The sequence below is a fragment of the Plectropomus leopardus genome, chromosome 15 (assembly GCF_008729295.1).
Source record: "Plectropomus leopardus isolate mb chromosome 15, YSFRI_Pleo_2.0, whole genome shotgun sequence".
Classification (NCBI taxonomy): domain Eukaryota; kingdom Metazoa; phylum Chordata; class Actinopteri; order Perciformes; family Serranidae; genus Plectropomus; species Plectropomus leopardus.
The window spans coordinates 25,940,599-25,958,979 of NC_056477.1; the positions used below are offsets into that span (position 1 = coordinate 25,940,599).

Genomic DNA, 18,381 nt, shown 5'->3' on the forward strand with positions numbered 1-18,381 from the left:
TCCACAGAACAGAGGCCCAATCAGTGCTGGCCCGCTGGTTAATGGATGGATGGCCCCCAAAATTAATTAGCCTGACTAATGTAGTGTACACTTAATTACACTGGCTGCCTTTTGATTTATAGCTGGCCAGATACACACATGCTAGTCAAAGTCGGGGCTAAAAAGGGAAAATTGTTTACCCTTTACTGGTGCAAATTATTTACCCAGACTGGGTTCAGCAGCCAGGACAATGGCCATCAACTATGTAATGAACTCATGTTGGTTTCAACCAGAGGGGGAAACACAGACACCGTAGGTATGCATGCACAGACATCATATTTACAGTTTTCTTATATTACTTAAACAGTGACAGCTAAAGTCTAAATAGTAGATTATTAATAAAACAGAAGCAAATGATGTGGCTATAAAATATAAAGTTACTTAGGGACTGTTCATTACTTATGGGAGGGGGGGGGGGGGGGGGGCTGCTAAACAGGGGAGGCATGTCAAATAATATAAAAGCAGCTAAGCAGGGCTTAGGGGAGGAATGTTCAACTTTAAATAGTTGTATTTTCCATTAATTTAAATACCCCTTGAATCCTAAAAACCCATCAGTTGGTTTAAAAGGCATGTTTCTGTTTTTTATTAAAAAAAAGTTAGATTTACTAGATGTGTGATGAAAAACTCTGTCTGAGTCATGGAAACTGTCATTATATGCACACATTTCTAATGCCTGCACACTGTGATGTGTGTGTGTGTTGCATGCGTGCATGTGTGATGTGTTGACTTACTGGTGTTGTTTTGAGTGGCAGGACAGCTGTGTGTGATGGGTGGTGCACCCATCATGTGATTTATAAAAAATAGCTGTTTGTTTTGGTGATAACTCTCGCTCCCTTTGTACATTTGGTGTGAATATTTTCCCCCAGTCACTCAGGGAGGCTAAAAGACATAAATTTGTATCTTATTAATATTAAAAAAACAAAACAAAACAAAAAAATTCACAGACATAGCCCTTCTCTAATAAATAGTCTTTCTTTGGTTCTTTAACTCTTTTTCAGACAAGATCAAGGCAATGACACTACTACAAAAATGCAAATTCAACATTGATAAATATAAATTAAACATAAATGCACAAATATAGTACAAATATAGCAAAGCAATCCTCCCAGACGGGTATGTGCAAAACCCTCACACACAAATGCAGCAGTAAACACATATAAAGACAAAATGGACATTCATGACAGGATTTATCTTTCACGTGTCTTCCAAAAACATTGTTTTCTTATAATTCTGTCTCTGTTGACGTGGGCGTGTGCGCAGAGTAACTCCAGTGTGAAAAATGACTGATCTATCATGCTGGCCTGTCATTACTGAGCATTTTACAGCATTCATTAGGAGTGGGGCTAGTCTAGGGCCCCACCTTTAATTTCATGCTGCTCAAGCGAGAGAAAGGACACAGGACAAAGGAAGGAAGATTGATGCCTGGTCCGGCCCTCTGCGCCTCCCGCACACGCAGACAGGGGGCGCTCATCCAAACCTCTCTCCAGTCAAAGAGAGGCCAGCGAGCCCTAATGAAATCTGTCCATGTAGCAGCAGATCAGCCCCAATTAAAACAGCCCCACACCATGTCACAGGGACAGTAGATCAAGTCAGCAATTAACCTTCCCGCTGGCCTCTATCAATCCTTAAATTGGAGCAGGCCGGCCAGCGGCACACAATCTCTGCAGATATTAAATTTACATTCTATTAAGTTTAATTAGGAGGGATTTTAAATATACTAGGAGTCCAGGCACGGAGCCCTGAGCCTGTCATCGACACCACTGATTCACGGCCACCTCCAGGGACACACACACACTTCTCTCACACACACACACCACTGTACACCTTACACCACCCTCTGACTGAAGCATGAGACTAAGAACCAGCTGTGTGTGCTGCAGGTGTGAACAGTCAATAAGGGATATGTGATCTGGCTTCACACGTGGCACTGCCTTAGCTTTGGTCTGAAAGGGTGAACACACGTCTATATGATATGATTTTTGGGGGGTAACTGTATTATTATTGTAAGAAATTTCATATTGGGAGTGACATCTGTTTGACCATTTTCTAAACAGCAGGATTACCAACAGGTTTGCTACACTAATCCTGTTTGCTCCCACTGTGACTCTGATCACTTATACCTGCAACAATATTGTCTTCTGTAACTCTCTGTCTACAGTTCCCATTCTCAACTAGAAACGAGGCTTATTAACCCTTAAGGCTCGCTTTAATTTTACTGCTCTGCGCACAAAATGCGCTTTTCAAAATCAAGCATTAAAAAATATAATAGATTAATAATTTTACTTTCATTTGTTTTTGTCATGATGCCAGTATGTTTTAGATGAAAAAAACAACAAAACAGTGAATTAGTTTCATTATATTACATGCTAAGTAGATTTTTCTTTTATTATCACACATTATGTCCATGATTAGCAGCAATATTGATTTTTATATATTATTATTTGTGCAGTATAAAATACTACACGCTCATACTGCTCTGCACAAAAGAATACACTTTTATAAAATCAGGCTATAAAAAAATATTATACAATAATATGATTTTCTACATTTTTAATTTTTTTTTAAACAAACTCAGAGCTAATCAGAAATATCAAATGTTCATAAATAAATTCATCAGAATGTTAAGCTTTTAAATGACAGGTTTTTATCATGATGCTACTATGTTTTAGTTGAAAAAGAAACACACAAAAAGATTTTTAATACACTTCATGCATTTACTTTTTTTTTTTTTTTTTTTTTTTTAACTTTTTTGATTATTACAGCCTGGGATATGTTAATAATTTGCAGCTACATGTGTGACAATGCACCTAGTGGAAACCGCATGTATTTTTTTCTATATGCCAAATATAGTAAAAACAAAGACATCATCAGGAAGAAAATGTAAAAAATTACAAATTCCAAGGCAAAAACCCAGAATGACACCCAGAAATAATGCAATGCATGTTTTATGGTATGACGGCTGTGGGATCAAAAATTACAGTTTGAATAGGATTCAATGGCACCTCTTTTGCATTTACAGATTTATAGAAAATGTTATTCCTGTTAATATTGCAAAACTTGATTGCTATAGCTGTCAAACATTAAAAATGTTTGACTTTATTCTGTCAACAAAATTAAACTTTAGTTTTCAGATTTCTGTTCTGGAAATTTGTGCAAAATTGGCACATATTTTATTAGATAATGCCATTTGCATATTAAAACATATAATTTCAGAAAACTTGTGATATAAAAAATAATTGTCTTACTGTAAATGATCAGCTCGGGAAGTTTCATGGTGATATCTATTAGTTAAAGTTTTACTCCACGTCCTTGGGCTATATGCCCTTAATGATACTATATTCTATTTTCAAGTCTGTTGTCTGTTAAGTCTGTAACATACTGCATGACTAACATTACAAAGGGGAGAGCAGGAGAGATCAAGAATAAGCTGAGAGGTATTCACTGAAGTGAGGTATAAAGTTTAGTGGCAGGAAATGGATTTGCTTGCATGGGTAAAATTAGGGGTCAACAGTTACATACAACATTATCTGTATCTAATTATGACAGATAAAATAAATTAATCAAAAAGTGCAAAAAAGTGTCAGCATGGGAGGAACTTTTTCTCTGTAAAAGCTCAAGAAGCTATCTTTATTAATTTGTTTTTTATTTAAATTTTCACTTGACATAAAAAAAAGTTGTTGGGAACTTGTTGGATATGATGCTGAAAGTTACAAATTATAAATATTGACAGACATATTTTTCATTTTCATTGTAAATGGATATCGGTTCGAAATATCATTTATCTGTCTCTGTAACTACTAATAATCAATATCGGCCCTGAAAAAAAACATTATCGGTTGACCCCTAGAAAAATTCATTAATATCAGCCTCTTAAATTTATGTTTCAAATTTCATTTCACACCAATTGGATACTACTCACTCGCTTCCATTTGCCTTCCCTAATTTGGGCCTTACATGAAAACTTGACAATTAAGTGGGGTCTTCTCAATTACAACAGGTCTGGGACAACATGCACTGCATCTTCAGTCACTAGGGGCTTTAACACGAGTCCTCTATGAGGGATTAAAGGAGACTGCAGGCTGTGACGTATCTGATTCTCCAGACAAAATCTTCAAAACCATTCCTTTGTGCTTTCCTGTTTTATCAGCACCGATGCAAAGCATGATCAAGCCAAAGCCTGATCACACCCATGGGAGAGGAGAGAGAAGGATGGTGGGGACTGGACCACCTCCAGGCTGCTCAGCCCTAGCATTAGTCTCCACGTGGCTGTGTCCTTTGTCTGCCAGTCAAAGGGCTGCTGAATGGGGGTCAATTGAAACCAATTCCCTCTGTCGGACACAATTAATGGGGTTGCCCGGCCCGGGCGGGAGGGGGGCGACCGCGGGCCTTTGGTTACTGATCCTGCCGCACAAGCATGCCAGGAATTTGCCACCTGGAATTTACCCTGTGACAATAACAAACCCACCCCCTTCCAAACCCACCTCCTTTTCTGTACACACATGGATACATCCCAAAATGCCCGCTGTCCCATCCACCCACCCACAAGGCAGGATGGGTGACAGGGGAGTGGCTAGTGGTTGTCCACAGTCTAGTCACCCACAATGGAGCAGAGACAGAGAAAAAGAGAAGTGGTGTAGCGTGCAGCTGTAGAGAAATGTACTGGAGTATTTTCTGATCCAGTGACTCTCAAAGTGGGGCCTGGTGATCCCCATGGGTGCTCGAGGGGGTGTCCCTCTTGTTCAGCAAATTAAAAAGGCGATTATTTTGTCCACTTAACACGGCAAAAGTGTCGATCCGTCTGCATAGCTCTTTTTGGGCTGTTTCCTATCGATCCAAAGTGGAGAGAGAATGTTGAGAAAAGCAAAAAAATGAGACTCAGACAGCGAGGATGAGCTGCGGCCTCGCCGTGTCTGAATCAATCTTCGGATAAGTATGGACGATCGATCCGCCAGCAGCCCATCTACAGTTAAGCACTTCACTGGATGTGCACTAATTGTCCTGTTGACATTAATTGTCATTAAAGGGCTTAAAACGGCCTCCCGGCTGTGAGTTACATCCTGCGCTAAGGTTGCATCCCATTTGTTTATTGGTGACATCACAGCTCTCTGCCACTAACGCCGAGGTCACTGTTAAATCAGACAGGTTGACCAACGCAGGGGACGGGTTTATAAGGAGGACTGCTGCGCATTTTTGCACAGATGACATCATCAGCCTTTTCTGTTGTCCCCATTAAATGGTCGGCAGGTTTGAGGGATCCACATTAAGCTTAAATGTCTAGGTGTGTGTGTATGTGTGTGTGTGTGTGTGTGTGTGTGTGTCTGTGGTTTATGCCGTAGCCCTGAGCTCTAACTTCCTGAGGGGGAAGTCTAAAAGGCCCCCCTGCATTGCTGTCACACCCCTTTAAACGGGGTGAATCAATCAGATTCATTCGGCCTAACAAATTGGTTTGTGTGTGTGTGTATTTGTGTGTGTGTATTCGCACTCTGGGTGTGTATGTGAATGGGGGCCAAGGTGCATAAGAAAGGAGCTGTGTGGAGGCGAGAGGGGGCAGAGATGGACACACACCGATGCAAGCCTAACACATCCCTGGAAAAGGGGTCGTGACCCCCGCTGCACTCAAACAGCATTTCAGAGTGGTCGAGACACGGAGAGGGTGAGTGCTTACCTACCACAGAGCAGCTCGGACAAGACAGGGAACATGAGGAGAGAGTTATCTAGATTGGCTGTACAGCATGAACACAGGCGGGCTCTGAATCATCTCATCTGACTTGGTTTGATTGGGCGCTTTTCTTTCAGGTTAATGGAGCCATGTTGCCAGCTATTGTTGGCATTGAAAACAAATCTTTTTTTATACCCCTTTCCACTAATGTTAGCATGTGTATGCAGGTATTTAAATGCATTAAAAAAAGAGGCAAAAAACAGCTTTCCCCTTGCCAGTGGACTAGAACCAAGTACATGGCTTTACAGTAGTATGGCTTTCTGTTTGTTTTTTCCTCTGTTGTGTCTATTTCAATGTCACAGACAGGCTGTAAAACAGGTCAGTAAACAGTAAAAACTAGCATAGAGGCCAGTGAAAGTGATTTTGTACAGCATGCCAGCATCGCTGAATCAAAAAGGCATGATGGATGTGAAGTTTCTAAGACTTTTTTTTGGCTTTTTGGTTTTAATTTATGGGACAGATTAAGCTTGAAAGGGGGAGCGAGAGGGAACGACATGCAACAAAGGGCCACAATCCAGAGTCACCTGGAGCTGCTGTGGCAAGGACACAGCCTCTGTACATTGGGAGCCCGCTCTACCAGGTGAGCTACCAGGAAAACTAGGTGTACAGGTAACACAACAGTGTCGACCTCTCATTTGACTATAACATATGCGTCAGCAAGGCTTTCTAAACAATTACAATGGCATAACATGGCAATAACTATCATTTACCGTCTCTGTTATACGGCACAAAGTAAGAAGCTCCCGAAACTCATTGTTTTCCCAATTTGTGGACATTTATGGCCACTGTTCTTCTTCTTTAAATTGGCTGCTAGCTGCTGGTAGCTGCTTTCTAAATGTCCCACATTGGGTTGCATGCATAACATGTTAAAATGTCACACCCGTCCTCCCAATTAACCTGTCCTGCTAACTGTCCTTTTTATACAGCCACTATTTCTAAACTGTTATTAAGGTGAAACCACTATGTCCCCCCATTAGGCTATCGTACTTTTACACAGAGCATTGAGACAGCATAATGGCATGATATTCCTGCCTTGAACAGGCAGTGTAAAAAGGGTTAATATTGCAGTGGTTATTTTTTTAGATCTCTTTCTTATTCATTATCTCACTCAAATTTGGTGTCAAATAAATTTTGAAAGATGGCTGAATGCTCTTGGACAGAGACAGACGGTATTTTCTAGCGGCACATCACTGCATCAGGCCGTAAAAGGGGCTAAAATTTGCACATACGCCTTGGTATCCTATTTCCATCATTGCCAATTGCAACCAACGAAGTTGGAGCTTATAAGTCACAAGTCATTTGTCCTGGGAGTGAATGCCGATTTTAACCTTTCCTGTTAAATTAGAAAAACAGAGGGTTTTATGGTATTACAAGGTTTTTGTCCATTTTGAAGGGGTCTTTATAAAACCTTTTTATACATTTCAGTGTGCAGAACACAGTGTCTTTCATCACAGCAGTGCTGATGAGATATAAAAGAGCCTATGATTGTTTTAGAATAACCATAGCGACCTAAATGTGTGCCAGGTGACATTTAATTGCAAAAGTTGCCTTCTGAATAGCCTCAGTGTTTGCACATCTGCTGTTTTGGATCCTGGATTCATTAGCGCCAAAGCAACACGTGGTCACATGATCAGTCTGTTAATGTGACCCAATTACAGATCCAAAATCTAATCTACTGCACAAACTTTGACGCTAATCAATCAATGGGCCTGATAGATTACTGATTTCACTTAGCTGATGCTGATTTCCTGCCCCCCTAGTGGCCGGATGACTAAACTACGAAAGCTTTCTTCTTCTGTGCCACACAGAGTGAAGTCCTTCCTAAGTCATTTGAGCAAAACCCGTCCATTCAGAAAGCCTTCCCTCCTCTTCCCTTCTCTCCTGAATGGGGCTCTGGTGGAAATGAACAATGCCCACACCTTGAACAGGCCCACTGATTCGAGGGCCATTGTGCTGGAGAGGAGGGAGAGGATCGGCCAACAAGTGGCTCTCCCACTCTGTTATCATAGGACACCACTGTCTGCGGTGGGCCTTTATGACTTGTTATGCCACTAACCCCCCTCCACCCCCATCTCCTCATGGAGAATGCTTGGCTCTCACTGGCCTCATTTGCACCAAGAAAAGGAGGGGAGGAGGAGGAGGAAGAAAGAGGAGAGGAGGGGGAGCAGGAGAGGAAGGGAGAGAGAAAGAGCAGTGAATGGCACCATAACATAACAATGCACTTGGAGGCTCAGTTGGCAAACACAGCTGGTCCAGCAACAGTGAGGCGTTTAATGAGTCATAACTCTAAAGAGACAGTGGGATACTAAAACCACTTTTACTATATTGCAGTGTCCCTCTAATACACACAAACACACACACACACACACACACACACACACACACACACATTTATATTACTGAGTTTGATAGCGCTTGGCCACATATTGGCATGCAGCTGTGCACAAATGTCCCCATACGGCACAGATAATCTAAACAATTAGCCTCCCATCACCACTTTAGTGTAATCCAAAAACACTCACCTCAATGACCTGCTTCGAGTCCAACCTGAAGTTAAAGTCCCCAAAAACGAAATATGGCAACCTCTCATGCCGCTGGTCCGTGATCCTGAAAAACATCAAAACCATCCATGAATGAGAATGGTTTGAAACAACCATCGTGACCTTGTGATTGGTGGCAGACAGGTCAGGCAGCTGAAAATCATCTTTCAAAAAAATCCAAAATTCTAAAAATACAGTTTACTGAACAATAAAGACCCTGACAACCATCTTGATAAACATTACCATGAGTGGTCAAATACTTTTTTCAAGGTGTCATCTGATGATTCCCCTGACCTCAGGGTACTTAGTTCATGAGGGCCACAGCACCACCTGCTGGTCTCAACACTTACACTTACAAGATATTCACCTTTGTGGTCTGACACTGACAAGACAGAGCACACAGAGTGGAGGGTGGGGCAAAAACGAATTACAGGAGGTCTATGATGGGGATATTCATAGTGTAGAAAACGTGTACTCTTGTCAATCTTCACTTTGATGAATAATAAAATGAACTTGATAAGCCACAGTTGATCTTAAATGAACCTATAGCTGTGAAAGACGACATAAACAAATCTGAGAAGCTCTTGGTACAGCACGCACATGGACAAAAACATATCAAATACTTAAAAGAAACAAAACAATCATAAGACTTGACAGAGATCTGTCTCTCTTTGGATGCTCTGATGACTCTAATTCTCTCTTTACACATTCAACAACCCTGGTGATGAGCTTGCTACTAGCAAAAAAAACCCCCCCATCCTCAAAGACCGGAAGACCCCAATCCTACCATGCTTTAGAAAATGGTTGCATGAACTTATTCCAGGTATGCACATGGAGAGACTGCGATATCGTTTAAAATGTCAAGATAAATGGGAAACATCCTGGGTCCCATCTTGCAACACTTGACTCAATCTGACTCCATCTTTGTGTATTCATGTATCAGGACTTTTTTTTCTGTATTTTGATCCCGTATTCCTGTATTTATTTTGTTTACACCAACCCTGGCTGCATATGTATTGTTATGAGCTTCTTTCCTTTAGGCCCATGATTATGAACTTTGCTTATTTACAGGTAACTCTCCTCCTGGATGTGTCTGGGTCTGTGTGTGAGTGCCTGTGACTGTACTTTAAATTTATTTATGTCCCCTTAATTTGCCAGTAAAAATAATATTTAAAAAAAAAAACACCAGAAAAAATGGTGATTGTGTGCCTGAGCGTCTTCAATAGGCAGGCCTGATACCCTGGACGTCTGTTTTCTATTTGCCCTATATACCATCCACTTATTTTAATAAAAAAATAACACTGATTAACACTGAAACCTGAAAAATGGATGTCTCACCTACATTATCCTATATTTGCTTTCGGGAAAACCATGTTTTCAGCAAGTCTAGCGATTTGCTCTTGTGCTTTTTTGTCCTTTTTAGATATGAAAGAGAGGAGAGAAAGAAGAGGCGACATGCAGCAGAGGGCACAGTCGGACATGAACCTGGGCCGATGCAAAACACTCAGCCTGCTCTACCAGGTGAGCTTAACATGTTTACTCTGTTGAACTGATGAATGTGAGAAACAACTCAAAGACCATCTTTCAAAGGGGTTCAAGTAATATTATTTTCAGTTCAAGCTGTTAGATATCAGCTGACACTTCAATTAAATCAATACATTTCCATAATTTGCTTTGATAATCTGCTTTGATGGCAAAGAAAATTCACTTTTCTAAATTGATCAAAGGGAGAGTGGACCAGTCCCAATTCCAAAGAGCTGAATCCTGAAGGTACTCTCTCTGTGGCTCCTGTGGCCAGCAGTGACACGCTGGCAGTTGCCTCAGTGGAAGATGACATGAAAAGAACGGTGGATTTGTTGTTGGGCTTATGGCTTTAGAGTCAGAAACCGACTTGTATAGCTTGAAGGACTCCATCCACTAATGCCATTCCACTCAGCATCACTTGGCGTGTACTCAAAGTGATTTTGACTGTGCTCCGCTGATGCTTCCCAAGGGTATTTTAATCTGGCAGATTTTATTGTCTTGCAAATGTTTTTAATGCACTGTACGCGATGCCTTTTTAAGCACAGTGTCAGAGGATTCATGGAGTCTAGATCATCTCTGTCATGGACAACTTCCAAATCTCCAGCACCTTACCACAGCGCCAGCATCTCACTGCTTAAAAAAAAAAAAAAAAATGCACCTAAGCGACATATAATTAACTCCTATGCCTCATCACCTACTTAAAAGTGGCTCTTCTACAGAGCACAGATAGGGAATTAAGGAGGACGTAGCGCAGCCTCTTGTGTAATTAATGATTCAGGATGCTTGGCTCACTATCTCCACTAACCGCGCGGATAAATCTCGCCGTGGACTTCCCAAGCCCAGATAACAATATATTTATGGGGCCGTAAAGAAAGGAGAAGCCTCTTCTTAGCGGTGGGTCTCGGCTCTGGCCGGCTGTCGTAAAGCATGGCCACTTCTTCCTCTGTGAGGCAGAGAGAGGGGATGGCAGGCGGGGAGGCGAAGGTGACTGGAGTGAGGAGGTGGAGAACACAGCTATCATATTAAATAGAGAGTATGTAACTACTATGACATCCCATTTAAACGTCCCATATTAAACAGGAATGGCATCGTCTTTCCCATCCCGTAGGATTTTCAACAGGGGTCAACAGAAAGATGGGAACAGCAATAAGAATATCATCCCCAAAATAACAACAAAATCTCATGGTTATGACTGTTGACTGACATGTTTCATTTATATGACTGACATCTGTTTCCTTCTTTCCTGCAGTTATATGGGACTGAATAAAGATTTCAAAATAAGATCTATTTTTTGTAGCCATTATTCAAACAATCCGAATTATACCCAATTGTGGTTGCAATTTGGGTTGCCAAAAAAAAAGATTATTTTCTTAAGTAATGAATTAATGGTTAGGTAAATGGAATAAAACAAAATATTAAAAACCACCTACTACAATTTCCAAAATTGCAATTGCAAAATTGCAATCCTTTGCTTGTCGATACATTTTTAGAATTCAGAACCAGGGAATTTTTGTCATTTTTTTGTCTTAAAAATGAAAATCGTGTTTTTGTGATCTAGTTTTTCATTTAATCACTTATCGTTTCAGCTCTACTCACAATACTCGAAGGCCTCTACTTTGATGGCAGTATAGCTGCAAACATTATTGGCAAAGCAAATTACGAGGTGGTAAAATAAAAAATAAAAAAGCTTACAGTGACAGAAGACGTGTGGCCAAAGAGAAATATTGAGATGTTGTGTGTCCAAGAGATATATACTAAATGTCTCCTGATAGACTCTCAAAAAGACAGGTAGGGGCGTGTATGACACTTGCAGACACAAGCATCTGATGAAATGTGTGTCATGGGAACCTTTGCAGACAACAAGGCTACATCGACACTGATACATAATATGACTCGAGGTACTGATATCACAAACCCTCATCACAACTTAAAGGGACAGTTCACCCTGAAAAAAAAAAGCTCAATTTCTCTCTTACCTGTAGTGCTATTTATAAGTCTAGATTGTTTTGGTGTGACTTTGGGAGATATCGGCTGTAGAGATGTTTAATATTTTCTTCAACATAATAAAACTAGATCATACTCGGCTTGTGGTGAGCAGTTTCATGTAGGAAATGTTTTTCTTCTACTGAACCACACCTGCCAACCATATCACGGCATAGAAGGAAGAGCACTACTCATGGATGAGAGGCTCATGCTTGTGACAACGCGAGATGTAAACACAAACAAGGTCCACATCGGCTGAGCTGTAACATTAGCTGGCTCAGTGTAACTAGGTGAGCTTGCAGTAGATGCAGTAGATCTCCACAGCTGATATCTCAAACTCTTGACAAATTCCAAGCAAAACCATCTGGGCTGATGAATAGCACCACTGGTAGGAGAGAATATATGTATTTTTGATGTGAGGGTGAACTGTCCCTTTAAGATGTAATTCAGTGAACAGAATTATGAATTTGATCAGCGAATTCTTAAAATCGAACTCACTGCATATTGCAATGGAAGCAATTCTGCTAAATACTTCATCTGTTGCACAGACTGTACTGCATATGTGTGTGTGTGTGTGTGTGTGTGTGTGTGTGTGTGTGTGTGCGCGTGTGTAGTAGTACCTCATTTATACAGTCAAGCTGGGACTGATGTCATTAATGACCTTACATCCTGGTGCTAAGAGACTCAGCTCTATTCAAACAGGGTTAACAGCCAGTTTATCCTATTGGCTCCAATGGAGGCCAGTAAAACGGCTGTACACGAGCGTCAGTGCGGTTGTTACAGGCGTGGGAACTCCTGTAGTCCTTACACTAACAGAGAATTTACCACGTCACCTGCTGCTGTGAGTGAAGACTATATGCAAAAGTAAATGCAATAAAATCTAAACTAGGTCTTACTTTGTTTTCAGTCAGTAATCGGTGCTAATACAATGGGTTATAAGGTGAAAAGGGAAGAAAAGAGTGGGAAAGACGTAATACAGACAAATAAAGAGAGTGTATGTGTGTTTCTGCAGAGCCTGGAGGTCTTCCTCCTCTGTTTGCTGTAGCTTTATCCCGCTAACAGCCATGTCTAATACCCGCAGCCTTACTGTTTTGTCTGCTGCTCCAAGGTATCCGCCACAGGTCAGAAGGTAACACTCTGTTTACACGATCATTTCCTAAAGCACTCATGGTGACCCGCTGGTGTGAAAGTTGACTTTTTTCTTGGCCTTTGTTGGGGGAACGAAGAATTGCAACATTAGCTACAGCTACTGGGCGTGAAAAGGGCCTGAGGGTGGGGGGTCCTGAGCTTGGGGGGCCCCCCCTAGCCTGACCCTCACCCTCAGCGGGGGCCCCATTAGCCTCGTCATCACAGTTCATTCAGGCAAACTGTAACAGTGTCAGTGACATTCTCCCACAAAGACGCACTCCTTTACACAGTCTATAAACATGCTTCTGCGGGCCAATTCATCGCGCAGTGACACCCCTGAAAGAGGCTCTTCACAAGGGCCGTTCTCACTGTGGTTTGGGCTGGGGCCTTCTGCAGGCCTTCCTATGGGCCACACAAAGACTGGGGTCAGACGCTAATTTATAACATGGCCCCCGACTCTGCTCCCAGGCTCCTTAAACCACCAGCACAAAGCAACCATAGCACATTCTTGCTTTCGGATTCTACTTTTCTCTCACACACAAACTTACTGTCATAGAAGTGGACAAACAAGCATAAAAACTCCTGTGACCCTGAAAATGCATTACAGACATGTACAGCATCACAATCTCACAGATAACGTACCAAAATAACACACACAAAAACGCGCCAGCTTATGAATCTTCCTCTGTCACAGCAGCCTCAATCCATCCCCGACTCCTCGCCAGATTACACGCTGTGATTGACAGCTAAACTGAGCCATAATAGACAGTCTATATGAGATTATGAGGGTGCAACGGGGGGCCATGTCATGATTATATTGACAAGATGACTTACCATAAGTTGGCCGTTCAGATTTGACTTTGCACACAATGGCTGGGCTGAGCGCAGTCATCCATTGTAAGTAAATGTTGAGAATTTGGGAGAATGTTAACATTGTGAAGAATGTGCTGGGTGACGTCTGTCTGAATAGGCCAGGGGTGGCCCCTGACAGGACCTTTGACACTGCAGGACAGCCTTCCCCTCGTCCCCCTGTTAGGACCCTAGCTCCTCAGAAACGCCCACCCCACCAAGAACACCACGCAGGGAAGATAGGATGCTGAGGGGGTGCAAGGATGTTGCTGCGGTCACACAGAGGTTAACGAATAAGTCAACTTGAGTCAACGCCAGTGTCAACACAAACTCAAGATGAAGAAGACAACTTTGGATAAAGATGGAGCTAAATGATGAAATAATGTGCGGAGCGGCAAGAGAACTTAACTGAGAGGTGTTGAGTCTTCATTCTGTGGAATCTTTACTAAAAGAGCCTGGAGGACCAGACCACCTGTACTCAAGACTGGATTACCAGCCAGGCAAAGAGACCAACTGTCTCAGACATTTCGGGGGCCCCAAAAGCCCAATGTTCAAATGCTCTTTGGTAAGATACAACATCAACTGAGTCTTGCACTATTACATAATATTGTGGCCCTAACTTTAAGACGGGCCCTCTCCCAAAATATAGTTGTATAGTAACATCTTTATTATCCCAACATCTTTATTACTGTGTTAACCTGGTGTTTTTTCTTAAACAGGGGAAATGCACCAAAATGAAATCTAAAAATGGACATCAGCAGCAGCCAAAATTCACCTTGGTGATTGCCATCGATCTATCTGCAAATATGATGACATCCACCAGTAGCTGTGGCTGATGTTTTTTCCATTGTGTAACATCAGTTTTGTGCAGGCTAAAAAGCAGGGCTTGAGACTAACAGCGTCTTGTCATCTTAGGACAAACAGAGATTTTACCCAGGACACTGTCGGGATGAATGGACCCAGTAAATTCAATATCATCACCTCAGAGACCTCACCCTGTTGTTGCCCTGATAATGCTGCAGTTGTGAACAGCAAATCTATGTTAAAATCTGCAAGAGGAGAGCTAGTTATCGTTAGCTGTTAGCAGCTGGAGGCTGAAACTAACAGCAAACGGAAGTTGCATTGAGATACGTTCAGTGGTGTAAGGTATTTACGACGGGCCCCAGTGCTTGATATTATGATGGGCCCTACTGACAGATTTTGCACCCAAACAAGCTACAGTTAATCGTATTGTCACATGATCAAATAAAGACCTGACATTGGACAATATTTTCATACATGTTACTCAACAGTTTGTATATCTATATATACTGTATATCTATCTATCTACCGATATGTATGTATGTATGTAAATATAGCAATACCAAAGAAAACAGATTATTTATATTTTTGATAGTTTATGTAAGTCAAGCGTATAGTTTTGTTATTTATTGCACTACAGACTATTTTTCAAAAAAGAAAAGAGAAGCAAACCATGGCGCAGGCCGGGTTTGCCTTTCTGATGACATAAATGGCAACTTTTTAAATTTAAACATAAGTTCTTCCTTGAACACAGTTGAATTTTTGAGGTTGCAATATGAATCACTCACAAACATCCAGCCAGCACATTGTTGCCCCCTCCAACCTCATGGGCCCCAGTGCAACTGCACTGCCGGCACTGTCCATATTTACGCCCCTGGATACATTATTATGCGTTCAAGCTGTATTCAATGGCAGCACTGGGTGAAGGTAAATTACAATGTCTTATAATATCCGGTTTTAGGTGAGTCACTTGAGTACAAGAAGTTGTTTGAAGGAGGAATTTGTTAGTGCTTTCAAAGCAATACAAAGTCATTGTTAGAGGGAATTATGAGGTATTTAAGGTAAAAAGGATTTTAAAGCAGCTCTTATCTATAGTTATGTTATGTTGTGCAATATTAGATCATGTAGATGTGTTGTCTGGCAAACATGAGGACTTTACGATATCTGGTGGCAAAGCTGTACCTGACAAATCTTTATACACATGTCTATAAAAAGTTGAATATTTTTGTGGAGGAGGACATTCAAAGTTCTTTGCAGGTGCTGGGAAGAGATTTTTTTATGTCTTGCTCTTCCCCAACGTCTTTAAGTGACTGCTGGAGCACGGCTGTATGTGTGTGTGTGTGTGTGTGTGTGTGTGTGTGTGTGTGTGTGTGTGTGTGAGAGAGAGAGAGAAATAAACAGGCCCACTATGAGCAGAGGGACACTGAGGAAGATTAACCTCTGCTCCTGTAGGCCTCCCAGGGTGAGAAGGCAGCTCAGGAACACAGGAACACAGGAACGCACACACACACACACACACACACGCACGCGCACCCCCCCACCCACACACCAGTAACCTTATTATAATGTATAATTCGAAAATAGGTGCTGTATGAGTAAACAAAGCATTTGTTATTTTTCATTGGAAATGGACACACACACTGCTGTGGGTAATAAATTCATCCTGGCTTTATGGAGGATCTCCCTGTGATTATCCAGTCCTCCCTTTTGCAGCTCAACATGTCTATTGGCTGGAAACTAGCCGGCCTTTCTCTACTCTTTCAGCCTGTTGTTCTGGGAAAAGCCTAAAGGGAAACATTTAGATTGGAGGGCTCTTTGAGAAGCTCTGACAGTTGACTGATGACCATCCATAAAATGACAAAGCATCGCTGTGTGGTGGCCAGTGCGGCCCACTGCCTCCCCATGGGAAACTAATTGCTTTGAATTGTTAACGGCAACATTATTTTTCTGCCAATCATTGCTTTTCAATGCCCCGAAAATGAGCATGAAACAAGTCTTTTCAGCGAACAAAACAGTTAAATGTCCCCAATGTTGATCAAATTAACTTCAGCACTGTGACAATGGACTATATTTGTGTGAAAATAATGGCGCGTCACAAAGGACGCCTTTATGCCAGGATTTCACAGTTGTAATGTAAAACTGTTCTCCCCTGAACCGGACCAGCCACTCTGAATGGGGGTTGGAAAAAAGAAACAAACTCCAATACACAAAAGGGATTTTTTTTTTAAGGAAGAGGAAAAAAAACCTGTTGATTTTATCTCATACTATCATTTTGCAGGCTCATTTAGCAGCCATGTCTTCCATCCTCTAGAGAGGCCAGGCATCACTTTACATCAGCTGTCTCACACAGAGATAAGCAAAAGAGCAGATTTTTTTTAACTGCAAAAAATGTTTCTAGCATATTCTCCCTTGATAAGACTTAAACATTATTTCTTAAATTTGAAGGTGCCTATAATCCTAATTTTCATTTACATACTTGTATATTGGGTTTCTACTAGAACATGTTTACATGCTTTAAATTAAAAAAAAAACAACCCAAAAAAACCAAAAACAAACCCAAACAAACCCCTGGAACACCTGTATTCCCCCCTATGTCTGAAACTCTGTTTTAGCACCTGTCTCTTTAAGTCCCCCCCATGGAAAAGCCCAGTCTGCTCTTATTGGTAATAATATCTGTATCTCAACATGCAACGTCACTGCACCTCGTGGAATGATGGCAAAGTATAACGTATCTTTGTACCATGAAAAATGACCAATTAAAATATTCACAACTGGACATATTCCAGTAGTAATATGATCTGAGATTGAGGAGAAATTAGCAACATCAGCAATCAAGATTACTTGTTTCCCTGAAATACACATGTCGCTACATGTAGCAATATACTTGCATCCGGGAACTTTTTGTGCACAGCTGCACTTTCTCTAGTTCAAAACCACAAATGAAGGCTTTAAAACTTAATCCGACATGTTCCTGCAGGAATATGATCCGAAAACTGGGGTGAAATGAACAACATCAGCAACCAAGATTACACATTTCCCTGATATTAGCATGTAGCTACGTGTAGCACTTGCAGCCAGGAAGTAAATGTGTATAGCACCACTTTCTGTGGTTAAAAACTACCAATACAAATTTCAAAACACAACAGGATATTTTCCGGCACAAATATGATTCAAAATCAGGGAGAAAACATCGACAACCAAGATATTATGTTTCCCTGATGTTAGCATGTACTACTTGTAGCATTGTCTGCTACTTAATGTAAACACCTGCAGTAACGTGCCTGGGGCAGATGACCATATAAAGGAGTTCAGAACTGTCTAAAGTCTGAGGTTTTTGTTCACTTTTACCTTTTACCTAATACACTTTGTGCTCACTAAACTATTAAATTACATAATTACAAAACAATGATTCCCCACATCAAGGCGTAGCTGAGTCAACAAGGGTAATCATGCCTGATGCAGCCCTAAGCACATATGTGCATTTTCAAAGGACAGGAAAACAAGCAGGGGATGCATTTGAAGCAGAGCTTTGCTTTGCTCCCATGGAAGTGGCCCACACATCAGTGCAGGCTATAGAGCAGTGCTTTTTTGATGTGACTCAATAGTGAGGTCTGGCTGGCTAAACGCTGTTCCTTCTCAGCATTGTTCCCCCGAGGCCTTGAAGCACTTTGGAGATAAACACCGTTTAGCAGTTAAAAGGGCCACAGAGGAAAAGGCTTATCAGATGTCTTCTCAATGGGCTGTAAGCTGCATTATTAGGCCTGGGCCTCAGATAAGGTGGAGGCTTGAGTTTGATGC

The 18,381-nt window shown here is 41.5% G+C and overlaps 1 protein-coding gene across 2 annotated transcripts in view; it reads right to left on the reverse strand.

The window, feature by feature from the left end:
- Positions 1-18,381, reverse strand: part of LOC121954486 (inositol polyphosphate-5-phosphatase A) — a 184,656-nt gene that overhangs the window by 48,054 nt on the left and 118,221 nt on the right. For both annotated transcript variants that reach the window (XM_042502000.1, XM_042502001.1), the window contains exon 9: positions 8,281-8,365. In XM_042502000.1, coding sequence (XP_042357934.1) covers positions 8,281-8,365 — 85 coding nt within the window. The remainder of the gene's footprint in view (positions 1-8,280; positions 8,366-18,381) is intronic.